We start from the raw sequence: 19,394 nt of genomic DNA on the forward strand, positions 1-19,394 counted from the left end.
GAAAATGACAGGCCTTCAGAATGTTAAACTGATTCAAGGTTATTTGCATATATGTTATTATTCCAATACAAAAACAAGATTTTTTTTTTTTTTTTTTTTTTTTTTAACCAATGATGCAGATGGTGCTAACTTCAGTTTAATCAGCCACTCTACAGTTTATAACTTTACCTGAGCCTTCAAACAAGAGCTCTCTGCAATTGTTAACTAGACAACAACCTTATCTGTACAGAGGTGTAAAGTGTATCTCTAGGCATGTTTTGAAGTTCGGATAGAGTGGAGAAGGGGTAAACTCTGTCAGGCTTTTAGTGCCATCTGTGTCCCCAATTGGGGAGATTCACCCTTTTTCTTATCCTGGTTACAATTATCATTTAAAAAAAGTGAAAGGAAATTAAAAATGTTAAAGTCCCCATTGCAAAAAGTGAGAAGCTTCCAGTGGGAATACTTGTTCCAGGAATTACTAAGAGGGAAATTACCCTCACCAAGGGAGATGTCTTCTAACTTCTTGCCTCTGCAACAGAAATAAAGGGAAATTTCCTGAATGGTACACAGATATCAAAAAATAAACTGGCAGCAGTTTTATCCATTCTCTGTTGCATTCAAAACTAAAAGGGGAGCCTTTTAGCCTTTAACCTCTTAAGGACCGGGCCTATTTTTCAGACTTCGGGTTTACAAGTTAAAAATCAGTTTTCTCTTTCGTACATTGACGGACACAGCACCTTTAATCTTGACCTTAGGCTTATATCGCTACAGGCGTTTTTGCTGAAGCGGCAGGCGGCCATTTTCTAGTAGCCTCAGTTTGTTTTTCCTCTAGTGCTGGGTGGCTGTTTCATTCTGGAACAACGTGAAACTTACACAGAACATCTCATGGCTGGCACAGGGGAGAGCGGACGGTGGCAGCACAGCACAGTACCTGGGTCAGGGTGATGAGTCCTGCGGGGGGGCCCCTCAGTCTGTGGCAGCTAGGAGGGTGGGCATTTTGTGTGACTTGCCTTAGGTCCCTAGTGGTGACAGGCAAGTGTGGGTCAGCATGGAGTCAGAAGCTGGCGCTTCTTCCCCAGACATCCCTGTTATTGCGACTGGTTCCCCTGCACCGCCTACAGACACTCTGTCGGCAGTCCTGGAGTCCTTTGTTGCCAGGGTTTAAGCGGCGTGCAATGCAAGGGGGGCAAAAAACGCCCCCTCCCCCCACCGTCTTCTGGGGAAAGCTCTGATTCAGACTGGTCCCGCTGCGTCAGGCGGCCCATGTTCTGACATTTCAGAGTATGTGGACCAGGACCATTCAGACAGTGAGGATGACTCCGTGTCCGGGTTGGCGCAGGAAAAATCGCTAGTAGGAGCACTCACAGCGGTGCGGGATACCCTAAAGATGAAGGATACGGTGGGGGCATCTACTGAGGTGTTGGTCCCTTTTGGGTCGCACAGCTAAGGTGTTTCCCTACCTAACTTATGTTGAGGAGTTTATTTACAGAGAGTGGGAAAGCCTGCAGCGGGCCTTTTCGGTCCCGAGGCGGATGCCGGTGCGTTACCCTTTTGAGGAGAGTTTCCTGAAAAAATGGACATCTCCTCCGGTTGCTGATTCAAAACAAACCTGCGAGCAAATCTGATGTCGCATGAAGGTTTGTCCCCACCCGACTCTCGGGTGGGGAGTCGCCTTCGGGAGTTTTCAGCCCGGTGGACCTCCCTACTTTCTAACCAGTTGGTCTGCGAACTGGTTTCATCAAGATGCAAGATAGTTTCTTTCTTGTCCACCAAACAGATTTTTTCCCTCCAACCTTCATCTTCTTCCGGGTCGTCGGAAAGCCCTGTTCAAGGCAATACAGGACCTGCTGCTGCGCGGGGTGATAGCACCTGCGCCGATGCCGGAAAGGTTTGAGGGATTCTACTCCAATCTGTTTGTAGTCCCAAAGAAGGAAGGGGTTTGTCCGGTCCTGGATCTCAAGGCCCTCAATGGCTTTGTGAACGTACAAAGGTTCAGGATGGATTCTGCTCGCTCCATGGTCGCTGCACTCCATCAGGGGGATTTCCTGGCGTCTTTGGACATCAAGGACGCATGCTTGCATGTCCCCATATGCGTCCGGCATCAGAGGTTTCTGCGATTTGTGGTCGGGGACAAGCACTACCAATTTGTGGCTCTCCCTTTTGGTCCAACGTCGGCACCAAGGGCCTTCACCAAGGTGCTAGCCCCAATTCTGGAATTGCTAAGGCAACGAGGGATCGCAATCATGGGTTACCTGGGCGACCTCCTCCTGAGAGCAGCTTCCACCTCAGAATTAAGGGAGGATGTGGCGATCACCATACAAACTCTTCGGGAGTTTGGTTGGGTACTGATCCTCCAGAAGTCGGTGTTGGTGCCGACTCAAGGCCTGGAGTACCTTCAGACAAGCTGCAGACTCTTCAAGCTGCGGTGAAGTTGTTGGTGCCCTGCATGTAGTCGTCGCAGTGTTTTTGCATGCGAGTCCTGGGTCTCTTGGTAGCCACTTTTGAGGCGGTACCGTATGCTCAATTCCACACTTGAGTCTTGCTGAAAGAGATCCTGTCCAAATGGGACAAATCTCTGTCATCCCTGGATTGGCAAATTCAGGTGAGCCAGCTAGTCAGGGAGTCTCTTCTCTGGTGGCTGAGGTCTTCGGCCCTTCAGTCCAGGATGATGATACTTCCTCTTCATTGGACGGTGATCACAATAGACGCCAGCCTGACCGGCTGGGGGGGGTGAGGGGGGTTGACGCATACAGTCTGCCCAGGGTTGCTGGACACAAGAAGAATTCCCGCCTGCCGATCAATGTGCTGGAGCTTCCGGCGATCAGGCGGTGCCTCTCCACATGGTCACAGAGGCTGTGGGGGCGTCTAGTCAGGATCCAGTCTGACAATGCCACGGCAGTGGCTTATTTCAACCATCAAGGAGGGACAAGGAGCTCAGCTGCAGCACTGGAGGTCGCTCACATTCTGTAATGGGCAGAGCAGTGCGTGTCGGCTGTATACATTCCGGGCGTAGAAAACTGCCAGGTGGACTACCTAAGTCAGCTGCTGGACCAGGGGGAATGGTCGCTGCATATGGATGTATCTCAGCTCCTTTGCCTAAGGTGGGGCACACCAGATGTGGATCTCTTGGCTTCTCGACTCAATCGGAAGGTACAGAGGTTTGTGGCCAGGTCAAAAGATCCAGCGACAGACACGTTGGTGGCTCCATGGGGGCATTATCAGCTGATTTATGCCTCTTCCCCTCTCCCCCCGACACACACTCAAACTTCTAAGGCCGAGGGGATTCCGGTGATTCCAATTGCCCCAGATTGGCCTCGACGTCCTTGGTACGCCAACATAGTACGAATGGTTGCAAGGTCCAATACTTCACCCTGCTTTACCATCACTGGTTTTAACAGCATGGCTGTTTGAAAGCCAGGTGCTAAGGGACCAAGGTCTGTCAGATTCAGTAATCTCCACTATGCTGAGGGCATGGAAGTCATCTTCTTGGAAGATTTATCATCATACGTGGAAGGCCTGCATCTCCATGTGTGAGGAGATGGGGTGGTGTCCGCACACATACTCAATTTCCAGGATCCTGCTGTTTTTGCAGCAAGGACTGGATCAGAAACTTGCATTAAGCACTATTAAGGGGCAGGTATCAGCTTTGGCTGTCTTTTTTTTCAGCGACCATTGGCAACTTATTCATTGGTGAGTACGTTTGTTCAGGGGTTCGACATGTGGCCCCTCCGGTTCGACCACCGCTGCCTCCGTTGGATTTGAATCAGGTGGTCTCAGTGCTTCAGAAACCACAGTTTGAAAACATTAGGAAGATCCCCTTAGTGACACACTCTCAGAAAGTAGCCTTTCTAGTGGCTATTACATCTGCCAGGAGGGTTTCTGAGTTGGCGGCCTTGTCATGCAAGTCGCCATACTTGATCCTCCACAAGGATAAGTCAGTGCTGCATCCACAGCCTTCATTTCTTCCAAAGGTTGTTTCGGCCTTTCATCAAAATGAGAACATTCTGCTTCACTCCCTATGTCCTCGGCCGTCACATCCCAAAGAGGTTGCCTTGCATTCCTTAGATGTGGTCCGGGCTCTGCGGGTGTATCTGTCTACTACGGCTCCTTTCTGGAGGTCGGACTCGCTGTTTGTATCGGTGGCTGGTCCGAAGAAGGGCCTGGCGGTCTTGACGCCCACCATTTCTCGGTGGATCAGACAGATCGTGGTTCAGGCTTATGCCTTAAGGGAGTGGGCGCCCCCCTTTTCTGTTATAGCACATTCGACCAGGGCAATTGGTGCCTTCTGGGCTTTCTGACATCAAGCGTCCATTTCCCAGGTGTGTAAGGCGGCAACCTGGTCATCCGTTCAGACTTTCACAAAATTTGACAAGGTTGATGTGAGCGCATCTTCGGATGCTTGTTTCGGCCGCAATGTTTTGCAGGCGGCTGTTTAAGGTTGCAACTCCTCCGTTGAGGCGTTCTGGTCGTTATGGGTGGAGTTTATTTTCTTGCTGTTCCCACCCCTCGTTTTTTTACACTGCTTGGGGAAGTCCCTAAGGTCATTAAAGGTGCTGTGTCTGTCAATGAACGAAAGAGAAAATAGTATTTTTGTACTCACCGTAAAATCCATTTTTCTGAAGTGTCATTAACGGACACAGCACCCACCCCTCCTATCTGTGTTTGTACTGCTTTTTGATGAACTGAGCTGCAGAAAGCAGAGTGAGGGGTTATAGCAAGAAGGAACACCCCCTGGGCGGTACTGTGCAGTTTTGCTGTTTTTACATGTTCTGCCTAGTCCTTTCCTGAAGGTGGCGATATAACCCTAAAGTCAAGATTAACCACTTGACCACTGGGCACTTAAACACCCTTAATAACCAGACCTTAACCAGCCGTTAATCGGCTATGGGCCGGTTGTTAAGTGGTTAAAGGTCTGTGTCCGTCCATGAACTTCAGAGAAATTTTTTTACGGTGAGTACAAAAATCCTATTTTTTTGCTAGAAAATTTCTTAGAATCCTCAAACATTATATATTTTTTCTAACACCCTAGAGAATAAAATGGTGGTCGTTGCGATACTTTTTGTCACACCGTATTTGCGTAGCGGTCTTACAAGCACACTTTTTCGAAAAAATACACTTTTTTGAATTAAAAAAATAAGACAACAGTAAAGTTAGCCCAATTTTTTTTAATATTGTGAAAGATAATGTTACGCCAAGTAAATTGATACCAAACCTGTCACGCTTTAAAATTGCGCTCCGCTTGTGGAATGGCGACAAACTTTTACTCAAAATCTCCATCCATTCTCCTACAGGTAACCAGTTTTGATTTAAAGGAGGTCTAGAATTATTGCTCTCTCTATCGATCGTGGCGATACCTCACATGTCTTGTTTTAACAACATTTTCATATGGGGGCGCTACTCGCGTATGCGTTCACCTCTGCGCACGAGCTCATCGGGATGGAGCGCTCTAAATTATTTAATTTTTTTCTTATTTTACTTTTTATTTGGACGCTATTTTTGGGTCACTGTTATTTCTATTACAAGGAATGTAAACATCTCCTGTAATAGATAAAAAGCATGACAGGACCTCTTAAATATGAGATCTGGGGGCAAAAAGACCTCAGATATCATATTTACACTAAATTGCAAAAATAATTCTCCTTTAAGAGCATTGGTGATGCATTGAAGTGACGTTTGACGTTGCTTCCACCCTCCAGTACTATGAAGCCGAGCAGGGGCCATCTTCCCCTCAGTTGGCATTCAGGCAGTGAGGGGAGCAGATGTGATTGTCTCCGCCGCTACTGACGGCTCCGGTAAGCGGCGGATACGACTGGAGTGCGGCTGGAGGGGGCCCTCTCCCGTCATCAATAAAAGTAATGTGGCTGCAAATTCGCTGCAGAGACCACTTTTATCCTAAAGAGAAACGCACGCCGTTCCTGAAAATACTGGGATTATGGCAGCTAGCTGCTGCCATAACCCTGGTATTTAGCGTCAAAATACCGACGTATGGGTACGGCGATTTGGTTAAAAGGCTAATGATATGTCATGCAAATTTTTTCTCCATATAAAGGCCAAGCGGTACTACTGAATTGTATGTCTGTTGTATTTAGAGACTTCCTAAACCAGTGGTGGCGAACCTTGGCACCCCAGATGTTTAGGAACTACATTTCCCATGATGCTAAACTACTCTGCAGAGTGCATGAGCATCATGGCAAATGTAGTTCCAAAACATCTGGGGTGCCAAGGTTCCCCATCACTGGCCTGTTGCCTAGAACACACGGTCAGAAAATCAGCCGATAAATACCGCTTTCTAAGTGATCTTACAATAACGATCATGACAGTTTGTCAAGGGACAAAAACGAAAAGTTTTCTAGTACGATACCAGATCATATGATTTTAGTTTAATAAGTACAGTATTTGTCCAAAAAATAACAGAAGAAAAAGACCACCTATGCTCCTAAACGAAAGAATACATTACAATACACATTACATCACTTCTGTGTTGTACGAGAAGTTTAGTAATCTCTTCATGTTCGGTATGAGACTAGCATTACGTTTCTAGTTTGATGAAAACCTAAACCTAACTCGTGCTAACTTTGCAATATTGTAGCTTCCTTTGCAAGAGTCTGCTAACCATAGATATGGTAAGTAAGGTGTTTGGGCTAGTTGGCCAATAGCTGTGGTGTGTGGTAGAACAGCCAATTTTAAATCGCACAAAGGCAGTATTGGAGATCAATCATGAAGTCTTAGACTGTTCATAGATGGATAATAATTTTTTTTTTTTTTTTTTTAGCTAGGTTTAACTTTTTACCTGTCAAATCCCAACTACAATTGGTAAGGACCTAAAATTTCAGTCGTGTCTTTATTTCTGCCTGTGACATCACTGGATAGCATGTGTACAGGGAGGCTGCAAAGGTCCTCTGGGTCATGGGGTCAGGTTGCAAATTCGACCCCTGTAGCTACGCCCCTGGTCTGTGCCTTCATTTCCCAGGGACAACCGTTAAAGAGATAGACAGCAATAAAAACTTTGCAGAGATTCCAATCCTTACCCATGTATCCCAAATGGGGGAAAATGTTTTGGCTGATTTTAGGCTCTAATCTTTATCAATATGATTTGTTGACCTTCTCTATTCTGGTCTAGTCAATTGAAGAATACCAGTGCTAGAAGTGTGCAATAACAGTTTCTGGTTACAACACGATTCCCCTGTATGTTTTTTTTTTTTCAGGACTTGCAAACTTATTGTGATTTTCCTGACATCATTGATGTGAGCATTAAACAAGCTAGCAAGGAGGATTCCTCTGAGAGTCGGATAGTAACAATCCACAAACAGGACAACAAGTTGCTGGTAAGATATTTTGTTTCTTGTTATTCCATTATGAAGTTACTTCCCAATTTCTTTTCTTGTAAATCCAAAGCATTTAATGTATTTGAGAGCAAGCCATATAACACTTTTACTTTCTGCTGTGCTTCTTGTTAAAAAAAAAAAGTACAAACAATCCATACTTTTGTCTTCTGTTTTAAAACCAGATTTTGCTAAATATATTACCGATGCTTTATTTTACTGAGAAATCACTTTTAAAAAACACCTAGCATTTCTGGTCATGGAAATCTTGAGCAAGGGCAGATGATTCATGTAGCGTTTACTTCCTGGAATCCATCTGCCCTTAGCTCAGGCATGCAAGAGGGTGTGCTTAGCTGAGAAAACCCCTCCTCCTCCCCTCCTGAAGACTCCTGGGATGTATGACATTTTGCCTAGACCTCAAAACTAGGAAGTAACTGAAGAAATGTTTAAAAAAAAAAAGACAATTTAAATCAATATGAAATGCTTTCCTATCTATTTACTAATGCTATCAGCAGAAGGCTTTAAAATAGTCAATGTTGATTGACAGAGTTTAGTTCTGTCTAGTACTTTGACAACAGAATATGCAAATACTTTAGTTCACATGATCTGGGCACAGGTTCCCAGCAGCTGAGCTCTATACCACAAGACAATCAGGAGGTAGAGTGATTCACTAGGCGCCTAGGATGCCCTCGGATGGAAGCTGAAGGTTAGGTCCCCTCGGGAACAGGACATTTTATTTGAGGAGAATGTCTTTTAAGAACTTCACAATCTGCAGTGACCTATGTGTATCTGCACTTGGATAAAAGGTCACTACTAGGGTGACAATTTTTTAAATGTATACTTTTCACACCAAGTTCACAAGCACTGTAGTGTTACACTGCAGAAAAATGCAGCATGTTTCAATTTTTCATTAGTGAACTGGATTGCACTGCATGTCACCACACTGAAATGCATGGTACTGCCGCGCAGTGATATCGACCGCTTGCTTTTTAGCAGTGCACTTAACTGGCAATTGCACAGTTATGCAACACTGTATGGAAATAAAAATAAAATGTTTAGCATTATTTTCACATTAATAGAGCTTTTTTTTTGTTGTTTTTTTGGTATTTGATCACCACTGGGTTTTTTACTTTCTGCGATATATATAAACGAAAGAAAAAAAAAAGTGAAGAAAAATAATTATATATATGTGTACTTTATTATATATTTTCATGTGACAACACTGAAGAAATTACACTTTGCTACAATATAAAGTAGTGAGTGTACAGGTTGCATAACAGTCTAAATTTGCTGTCCCCTCAAAATAACTCATTGAAGTGGTTGTAAACCCTTTACTGCCTCTTTAACCTACAGGTAAGCCAATAATAAGGCTTACCTGTAGATACTGGAAATATCTCCTAAACCTGCACTGTTTAGGATGTATTTACCATATACGTTCAGCGCATGCGCTCTGAAGAAAGGGCACATTTCTAAAAAGCCTGTGCCGTGACCAGCAGCTTCTGCACGCATGCAGCTAGTCACAGAACCGTAGTTTACGGCCCAGAAAGGAAGAGGGATGAAGATGGATGCTGGGTCATCGCGGGCTTCGTTTGCAGGTAAGTGCAACATAATGGGCTAGTATGCAATGCATACTAGCCCATTATGCTTTTACTCTGCAGGGGAAAAAAGAGGAGGTAGAACCCATAACGGTTTACTTCCTCCTTAATGTCTAAACTCTGGCAACAAAAGTGAGTACACCCCTAAGGGAAAATGTCCAAATTGGGCCCAAAGTGCCAATCTTTTGTGTGGCCACCTTTATTTTCCAGCACTGCCTTAACCCTCTTGGGCATGGCGTTTACCAGAGCTTCACAGGTTGCAGCTGGAGTCCTCTTCCACTCCTCCAAGACCAAATCATGGAGCTGGTGGATATAAGAGATCTTGCGCTCCTCCACCTTCTGTTTAAGGATGCCCCACAGATGCTCAATAGGGTTTAGGTCTGGAGACATGCTTGGCCAGTCAATCACCTTTACCCTCAGCTTCTTTAGCAAGGCAGTGTTCATCTTGGAGGTGTGTTTGGGGTTGTTATCGTGATGGACTACTGCCCTGCGGCCCAGTCTCCGAATGGGGGGGGGTGGTCGTCATGCTCTGTTTCAGTGTGTCAAAATATATGTTGGCATTCGTGGATCCCTCAAACTGGCTTCCCAGTGCCGGCAGCACTCATGCAACTCCAGACCATGACACTCCCACCACCATGCTTGACTATAGGCAAGACACGCTTGTCTTGTACTCTTCACCTGGTTGCTGCCACACATGCTTGACACCATCAGAACCATATAAGTTTATCTTGGTCTCATCTGACCAGAGGACATGGTTCCAGTAAACTATGTACTTAGTCTGCTTGTTTTCAGCAAACTGCGGCCTTTCTTGTGCATCATCTTTAGAAGAGGCTTCCTTCTGCGACAGCAGCCATGCAGTCCAATTTGATGCCCTGTGCGGCCTATGGTCTGAGCACTGACAGGCTGACCCCTTCAACCTATGCAGCAATGCTGGCAGCACTCATACGTCTATTTCCCGAAGACAACCTCTGGATATGATGCTGAGCATGCGCGCTCCGCTTCTTTGGTCAACCATGGTGAGGCCTGTTCTGAGTGGAACCTGTCCTGTTGAACCGCTGTATGGTCTTGGTCACCGTGCTGCAGCTCTGTTTCAGGGTCTTGGCATTCTTCTTATAGCCTAGGCCATCTTTATGTAGAGAAACAATTTGTTTGTTTTTCCAGATCCTCAGAGTTCTTTGCCATGAGGTGCCATGTTGAACTTCCAGTGACCAGTATAAGACCCCTTTCACACCACACCGCTGATAGCGTGGGCGGTAAAACGCCGCTATTTTTAGCTGCGTTTTACCACCGGATTTGCGGCGCATTTCGGCGCTTTTACCCCCGCTAGCGGCCGCGAAAGGGTTAAATAGCGGCGTTTTGCCGGCGGCATTACAGCGCTGCCCCATTGATTTCAATGGGGAGCAGCGGTGGAGGAGCGGTAAACACACCGCTCCTTCACCGCTCCAAAGAAGCTGCTGGCAGGACTTTTTTCTGACGTCCTGCCAGCGCACCGCTGTAGTGTGAAAGCCCTCTGGGCTTTCACACTACGAACAATGGTGCAGCTTCTTTAGGGCGTTTTGCAGGTGCTATTTCTAACGCTATAGCGCCTGCAAAACGTCCTGGTGTGAAAGGGGTCTGAGAGAGTTAAATAGTTACATAGTAGGTGAGGTTGAAAAAAGACACAAGTCCATCAAGTACAACCTATGTGTGTGATGTCATTATTCATTATATATCCCTGTTGTGGTCTTTCAGGTGCTTATCTAAAAGTTTTTTTTTTTTTTAATTATCAATGCTCCCACCTGAAACCACTGCCTGTGGAAGAGAATTCCACATCCTAATCACTATTACAGTAAAGAACCCTCTACTCAGTTTAACCACTTCAGCCCTAAAAGGATCCCCCCCCCCCCCACCAGAGCACTTTTTGACATACGGCACTGCTTCGCTTTCACTGACAATAGCGCAGTCGTGCGGCATTGCACCCAAACAAAATCGACGTCCTCTTCCCCCCCCCCCCCCCCTTCACAAATAGAGCTTTCATTCGGTGGTATTTGATCACCTCTGCGGTTTTAATTTTTTCCGCTATAAACAAAAAAAAGCGACCATTTTGGAAAATAAAAGCAAAATTTTTTGCTATAATAAATATCCCAATAAATATAGCTGGCATTGCATGGGGGGGACACTAACTGACACCAACATCACTGTCACTGTACTAATGACACTGGCTGGGAAGGGGTTAACCTCAAGGGGGCAATCAAATGGTTAAAGAGGAAGTAAACTCTCCCACTCTGATGCTTCTTTTCATTGAATCCATTATAATCAGTCATTATCAGACTATAGCCACTGTAATCCAGCCCAAATCGCATATTACTTACTGTTTAAAGAAACGTTAAAAATCTTTCCAGGGGTTGGGCAGCACCATCTTAAGTATTGTTTTCTGAGTCCACAGTGCAGTGCATTTCCGCCCTTACATTGAGCACTTCCTGTACAGTTAACCAAGCTTCCTTCTCAATCCAACGTTTCTGTGGCAACCCTGCTTCCCTGTTCATAGCTTACTTGTTTATTTCATAGTATTTACTTGTGCCCATGTCTAATGTTTGCCTTTGTCAGACTTATCAGCTTCAGCTGATAAGACTGCAGTAATGGCCAAGTTTAGACTGTATGTGAGGTCACATGGTGTGTAGGAGGAAGCTCTGAGTGATTAGCAGAGTTCAGTGTTGTGCCCTAGGAAGTGCTGATAACAGATAGATAAGCACATAGAGAGTGTGCCATAAATCAGGGGAGATCTGGGCATGCTCAGTGACTTCATTCTACAGAACAACAAGGATTACAACAATACTAAGCAAGTAAGGAGATATCTACAAGCAGTGTTCATTAGGGTTTTTTATGCTGATTTACATGGGACAAAGTTGTGGGGGAGGGTTTACAACCACTTGAATTGTGTGCCTAACAATGTGTAATTTGTGCTGCTTTTACTTAGTGGTTGTAAAGTCAGAGTACTGTTTCTTTCTTTTTTTTTAATTCTAATCCTAAACACCTCTCACAGCACCTCTATGCTGTCAGTTGTCATCCTCGGCTCTCCTTTCCCGATCTAAGGAGAGCAGCAGGAGGGGCTGAGATTCCACACTGACATCAGCCAGCCAGCAGATGGAGGTCACATGACCGCATGCGCAAAAAAGTTATTTAGGATTAGAATAAAAAAAATGACACAGTACTTTATAACTTGATAAAACAGAGAGGATGATAGTTTTTGCTTATTCTGACTTTACAACCAGGAGGGGAGACTATCGCTTTCACACACAGGCTTTGGAACGGACAGGCAGGGAAGGAGGGGGGAGAGGGAGAGCAATGAGCGAGATTACGGAGGCACGTAAACTGACCACAGTATGGTGGGGGGCACAGGAACAAGCAGGATAAACCAGGTATTTTACAGCATAAAAAGGGACAAAGTACACGGTATAAGCACTTTGCGAACTGGCTTTTTCTTCCCCGCAGGAAGAAAAAACAGCCAAATATTTAAAGTGGTTGTAACCCTAAAAGGGGGGGGGGGGGGGAAAGAAAAAAAAAAAGATTCTGTTCCCTTAAGGTATGAACCATACCTTAAGGGAACAGAATCTTTTTATTTTTATTTTTTTATTTTTTCCCCCTTTTAGGGTTACAACCACTTTAAATATTTGGCTGTTTTTTCTTCCTGCGGGGAAGAAAAAGCCAGTTCGCTGTTCACAGTACTCCGAGTTCTGTGTTTTTGTGAACACAAAAATCTGTGTGACTCAGTTACTAAAGGAATAGAGTATGATTGCTTTACAAAGTACATTTTCAAATTGCAAGTGAATTTTCACTGTTGAAAAAAAAATATTTTGAAGAGAGTACCACTAAGATGCAAGAAAGGTAAAAAAAAATGGATTTTTGCTTGCACATGATCAGAAGATAGCGCAGCTTCCTGTTGTTCATTTTCCAAAGTGAGCCTGTTCTAATTAGTAAATCAGCCACTATGTGTGATTCGCCTCAACCGATCAGCTGACTTCAGCCAAAATATTTAACTGAAATCAGCTGCTAGACTTGTGCTGTGTCCAAAAAAAAGGCCACGATGTACAGGTACGTCACCCGGCCTGCAGCTGCCGCCTGTAGGCGGGAAGTAGTTAATGAACTGTTTGTGACACTTAAAATAAGGTTAAAGTAAAAAAGAAAAAGTAGTGTGATTGGACTTCCTGATGGAACTTAGCTGGCCTGAGGCCACAATTACACCTGAGCTTTTTGTAGGTTAAAGCTTCAAAATTCTCAAAATACCATGTTTTTCAGTTATGCCTGTTCACACATAAGGTAGATTCAGTTGTAGATTGTCACTTCTTTTAAACAACAAGCCTCAAGCATTTTTGGGCCCAATGGTTTTCAGTAGAAGCACCTGAAAAAATGTGAAAACACACCAATTTTTTTTTCCTAGTTGATACCTTTCCATTGGCTAAAAATCATTTTTAAAAAGCACACATTTTGGTGCTGAAAAAACGTGCGTCTGCTACCTGCACTTGGTGGGCCCATAACATTTAATGGCATAGCAAGAGCAACCTGCGATTGCAGCACATTTCTGAAACATGTCAAAACGCACATTTTTGTGTGTTTGTTTTGTCGCACGTTTAGGAAACGTGCAGTTGTCAATGCTGCCTAAATTTAGGGTTGCACGGCTAGTGAAGCAATACAAACAATACAATAGCTCACCAGATGTTTTGTAAACAAGCGTAACAGTGACCTGATGAGTGGGAAATGATGAGTGGGAAAGTAAACAATGTGTAGACACATGTTGCTTATGTTATATGTTTTGTATTTGATAATCATGTGGTGAACACTGCTATTGGATTTCTTACAGATCACACCAATGTCAGGTTTCCTGTGTCAGACACTGTTCACCAGCGATCAGCAGGCTATCTTGCATGTTGACAGCTGTTTGCAAAGAACTTCATTTTCCTTCCTGAAAGCGGGCTGTATTTTGACACTCGATTTCCTTCCTACTAAGATGTTAATGTGCTTTACTTTATTGCTTAAAGTACTGTATATGTTAAGTCAAAGAAAAGCACACTCGCACAAAATACTATGGCCTAATTAACATCTTTTATTAAAAAAACATTATTTTTTTATTTTTTTTGGTAAGCAGTCATGTGCCTGCATGCCCTCTCTGCCCATACCTCTTCCTGAGTGTGGGGGGCACATCTGAGGGCAGTTAGCAATTAACACAGTACAGTGGTGAAAGCTGCTGTCACGCAGGGCTGGCTACTGGGTGTGGCAGGAAAGCTGACTATAGAAACACAGGCACGTTGTGTGTTGGCACAGCATCCTGTAGCAATAGACAGCTGCGAAATTAACACTAACCACATCAGCACAAATGTGCTTAGTGTGGGCAGAATGCTACAGGAATTGAAGGGGACTGGGAGAATGAACGGCTACTTGCTAATAATTAAGAATGTAACTACGCAATAAGAAACGTGCAAAAAATGTTACCAAAAAAAGGAATGTGTAACTTGAATATTAATTATAAGGTTTACATACATTTTAAGTAAACGTGTCAAGGGAGAAAAATAGAGAGTATTATTGCTGATCATTCCTTCTGACAATGCTGACTTCCTGGATGCCATACTGGAGCAACCCAAGAAAGATGGACCGTCTGACCTTTTTGCGACCATCCATAGTGAAGTTGTAATGTCATACAACGTCTTATAAACTATTGCCGCTTTCCAATGACTAGTAATATTTTTAGAGCCATGATAGCTGATGTGGCTGGTCGGGAGACAAGTAATGGCAATTACTTTCTATCAGTGTACTTTTATCTGCAATATCCCACAGATGGTTATGATTACAGCTCGACTGATCTCTCTAGAGATAGAGGGTCAATAGGATCTGGTAAGCGCCCCTATTTTAATATCACTGATGGTGTTGGATCCCTTTCAATGAGTCTTTAAGGAGATTTCTTCACTTATTCATATGGACTTTTACAAATATTTGAACCTGGGCCCCTGAGTGCTGTCTCGTCTGGTTTGTATGTATAGGAATGCAAGCCTTATCTGAAGCTAACATATGCCCCCACTTGACACAGAACATGGTGCAATAAAAGTGCATTCTTTGACACTGGCTGGTTCGCAGTTGATCGCATTAGCCCTTGCCAATGTATTGTTAATAGATCACCGAATACAGAGCGCAAACACATTGCGTTTACAGGCACCAGATTGCATGGTACCGCAGTACCGGTGGCTTGGTGCATTGCATTAAGGGCCCTTTTACACTGTAGATTATCGATTTTCAAATGCTATATGCAGTTTTAAAAAATGCATAGCGCATTTTAAATGCGTTGCGGGCAACGTATAAGTGGTGAATAGCTGGTTGCTAAGGACGCCATTGGGTGCTGTATTCTTAACCGGCTATTCATTGGTTAAGGAGCCAAAACCCAACAGGATCCTTAAAAGAGAACTATGTTTTTTTAAATTTATTTTTAAATAATCATACTTGCCTATGTGGATGCAGCATTGGTCTCCTGCCGGCTCTAACGCTATGAACCAAGCGATCCAACTACGCAGTTCTCAGGGCTCTCTGAGCAGAGAGAAAATACCTTTACCTCCATCATGGTCACCAAGCTCTTCTCTGCTTCAGTCATCCGGCCATCAGTGCAAAGACCGAGCAGAGCCCACCCTCTTTTGCTTGTCATTACACAGGACACTGCAGAGGGGGGAGAAGCCAGGAAAACTGAGCAGGACATTAAGCCACTCTGAATGTGTGGGGAGGAGAGAGCGGGCACTTAAAAGTGGTTGTAAACCCTTACAAACCACTTTGACCTACGGGTAAGCCTAGATTAAGGCTTACCTGTAGGTCCAAGAAATATCTCCTAAACCTATACGGTTTAGGAGATATTTACAAAAAGAGAGGCACCGCTGTCTACGGAGCATGCACTGTAGACAGCGGTGCGCAGGCGCACTGAGCAGGCCGCAAATCACTGTGATATGCCGCTCGTGACGGCTCCCGTGCGCATGTGCGGGAGTGACGTCATCGCGGCTCTGGCGAATCACATCGCTAGAGCAGCGAGACCCGGAAGTCACTCCGGGATACATGGCAGCGGCGAAGATGAAGACGGAGGACCGCTCCGGGGGCATCGTTCTCAGGTAAGTTATTCATAATGAACTAGTATGCTATGCATACTAGCTCATTATGCCTTTGCCTTGCAGGTTGCATTTTTTTTTTTTTTTTAAATAGCCTTTACTTCCTCTTTAAGAAACTTTGGACACCAGTAAATCAGAGCTGGAATAGAGGCAGATTGCTGACATCACACATCACCAGACAAGCAGGCAGGAAACACTGCACTGTCTGAAAAGGTTCATTTTGGGGTATAGTTTTTAACATTATGTTCAGTACAAAAATATATTTTAATATGTTAATTATAAAATATTGTATGTGAATTTATCATATTTATCTCTGGCATTCAGCAGTGACCAGCTTTTAAGGCTGGTACACACTAAAAGAAAGTCAAGCGAACAACTGTCTGGTTTTCCTTAAAAGCGAGGAAGGAAATAATGTACAAAAAGTTTCATACGACAAAGGCATTTTTTTGTTTTGTTTCTGATCATGCTCAGTCTTTCCTATCTGATATTTCTGGTACAAAAACAGTACACATTAATCCAAAATCGTTCATTCTGTTCACGTACGAGAAAACATTTGGAGTTTATCCTTTCGGAAATTTTTGTTTGCAATGTCAGAATTGGATTTCGAAAGTTGTATAATGTACACACTATACAAAAATTGAATGATCATGTCTCGTACATAATTTCTTCCAATTTTCTTATAGTGTGTACCCGCCCTTTAGGCTTGCACTATGCCATTTCTGCTGTTCCTGCAGTTGTTGAAAAAGACTGCTAAATGGGTGACAGGAGGGACACACCTCCCTCTAGATTAGAAGGGATAGGTGGACCCCTTTCACACAGGGCGAATTTTGTTCTGATCAGCTCACAGATCCCCTGCTGATTGGAGCAAAGCAGGATGGATGTCCCCTTATATTCTAAGAGAGTGGACATAGGCAGAGTCTGCTCTGCTTTATGGGCGGCCAGAAGTAAACAGACTCAGCTGTCCATTTACTTACACACGATTTCTCTCTGAACCAATCCACCTAAACGTAAGATGGCAGATCCCCATTTTACTTATTTTTTATTTTTTTATGCACACTGGATTAGATCCGGAAGTAGGCGGGTGTAAACAGACACAAATCCATAGGAATTTATAGACTTGCCAACCAGGTCCACCTGAAAACCCGACAAGCGGACCTGATCGGATTGCCCATGTGAACGGGGCCTACCACTTTGCAGAGGTGCAAAACACATTTGCAGCAGTGCTGGGCTTTATTTTTAGAATTCCAAACATGCTATGCACAATAAGTGCTATAGATGTACATTGTTGGAAATGTTCGTTAAATACGGGCATCAGTTTGCTGACATCATACAGTATCAGGGGAGTTGAAGGCTTTTAAATCATCAAATCGGTATTTAAGTTACTTTGCAAAGCTGAAGGGGCCATGTTCATTATATTTCTACAGTAATGTTTTTTTCAGGTAAGTCCACTTTGACGGTTTTGAATAATGTCTGAGGGCCCTGGATAATACATTACATTATGAAAATGTCAAAGACCACACATGGTTATCTTGCATATCCAGAACATTTACGTTTGAGATGTTCTCTGGAGCATCAGTATGGGCTTTGTTCATTCATTTTAGGGTAATTTAAGGACAAGCTAGTATACTTAAAATTAAATAATATCCTTTTGCAGAATGCATGAAGCATATTGCATTTAGTTAATAACTAAAGGTAAAATAAAAGTCGGCAGCTACAAATACTATAGCTGCTGGCTTTTAAGAAATAACCTGTGGAGTCTAGTGCTTTCCTCCCCACAGTAGATTCTTTGCCAGGTGTGGATTCGCTTATTAAACTATACACAGATAAAGTGCCCACTGTATTGCTTTGGCAGCATATTATTGATGTTTTATTCTGAGTGTGTATTCTTTATGTAACAGTAAAAGCCTTGGTACAGTATAAATAACCCTGATAAATTACCTTTTTACTGCTCCTTTAACCCTGTATTTAATTACTTCATGTCAAGTACTGTGTTGACGGCTTGCTATTTTTTTTTATTTTTTTTCTTCAGGAGGTAGAATTTTCTTCTTTAAAAGAAGCTCTATCCTTTGTGTCACTGATTGATGGATATTACAGATTAACAGCAGATGCACACCATTACCTTTGCAAAGAAGTAGTGCCGCCACAAGTACTAGAAGGCATTCATAGTTATTGCCATGGCCCTGTGTCGTAAGTATATATTTGTAAATGGATAAAGTGGATTTAACGTCCAGTGTGCATGAGCTAATGTTTCATCAATATTGGCCAACTAGTGAGCAAAGAAGACAATGGCCGGGTGGAAAAATTAACAAAGATGGCAACGAGCACAGATTTGACATTGCTGGTTGAGGACAAACTTAACGCTCGCCATACACGGATTGAAACTTGACCGTTTCAGCAGGTGGGAGGGGGGATTGGAGGATTCCTCCATCCCTGTCATTATTTTTGTTCAGCCCGCTGGCTGAAAATAAATAAATCTCAAGCCGCATACACACGGGCGGACTGTCTGGCCTACTTAGTCCGCCGAAACACATTTTAGCGGACAGTCCGCTCGTGTGTGGGCTTCAGCTGACTTTTTCAGCGTGCAGTCTGGCGCACTAAGTATTTCGGAATTTCCATAATACAGTCCGTCGGACTCGCATTTCAGCGGACAATCCGCCCGTGTGTGTGCTAGTCCGCCGTACTTTTGAAAGGAGCGGACTTTTCCCGCCCGGAGAAAAGTCCGCTCATTTCGAGCGCGTATCCAGGTAGGCGGGGCCCGCGACGAAAACGTCGCTGGCCCCGCCGCCTGGTATGGACTTAAAGGGGAACCCCAACGCCGAAAAAAATCGGCGTGGGGGTCCCCCCCAAGTCCACAACAGACCCTTGTCCGAGCACGCTACCCGGCCGGCCAGGAAAGGGGGGCGAGCGAGCGCCCCCCCTCCTGAGCCGTACCAGGCCGCATGCCCTCAACATGGGGGGTGCCTTGGGGAAGGGGGGGCCGTGCGGCCCCCCCACCCCAAAGCACCTTGTCCCCATGTTGATGAGGACAAAGGCCTCTTCCCGACAACCCTGGCCGTTGGTTGTCGGGGTCTGCGGGCGGGGGGCTTATCGGAATCCGGGAGCCCCCTTTAATAAGGGGGCCCCCGGATACCGGCCCCCCACCCTAAGAAGAAGAAGAACGGAAGGCGGCGGCGGCGACAGAAGACCGGGCCACCGCCTGTAAAAGAGCTATAAGAAGGCGCCGTGGCCCGGCAGAAGAACCGAAGAGGGGGACAAGACCCCCGAAGTCGGGAGAAGAGGCCGGCGGCGAGGAAGAAAGCCTGACTCCTCCGCTAGCAAAAGAGCTACAAGAAGATAGCGGAGGAGTCCGGCGAGAAGACCCCCGAAGACGGAAGACCCCCGGAGCT

General features: G+C 44.6%; 1 protein-coding gene across 1 annotated transcript in view; it reads left to right on the plus strand.

Annotated features, from left to right (window-relative positions):
* The window catches only part of JAK2 (Janus kinase 2), a 338,166-nt gene that overhangs the window by 240,646 nt on the left and 78,126 nt on the right, over positions 1 to 19,394 (plus strand). The window contains exons 7-8 of the mRNA XM_077475037.1: positions 7,185 to 7,304; positions 18,038 to 18,195. Coding sequence (XP_077331163.1) covers positions 7,185 to 7,304; positions 18,038 to 18,195 — 278 coding nt within the window. The remainder of the gene's footprint in view (positions 1 to 7,184; positions 7,305 to 18,037; positions 18,196 to 19,394) is intronic.

Source organism: Lithobates pipiens, unplaced genomic scaffold, assembly GCF_037356315.1.
Source record: "Lithobates pipiens isolate NorthernLeopardFrog02 unplaced genomic scaffold, aLitPip1_a1.2 Scaffold_13, whole genome shotgun sequence".
Taxonomy (NCBI): Eukaryota; Metazoa; Chordata; class Amphibia; order Anura; family Ranidae; genus Lithobates; species Lithobates pipiens.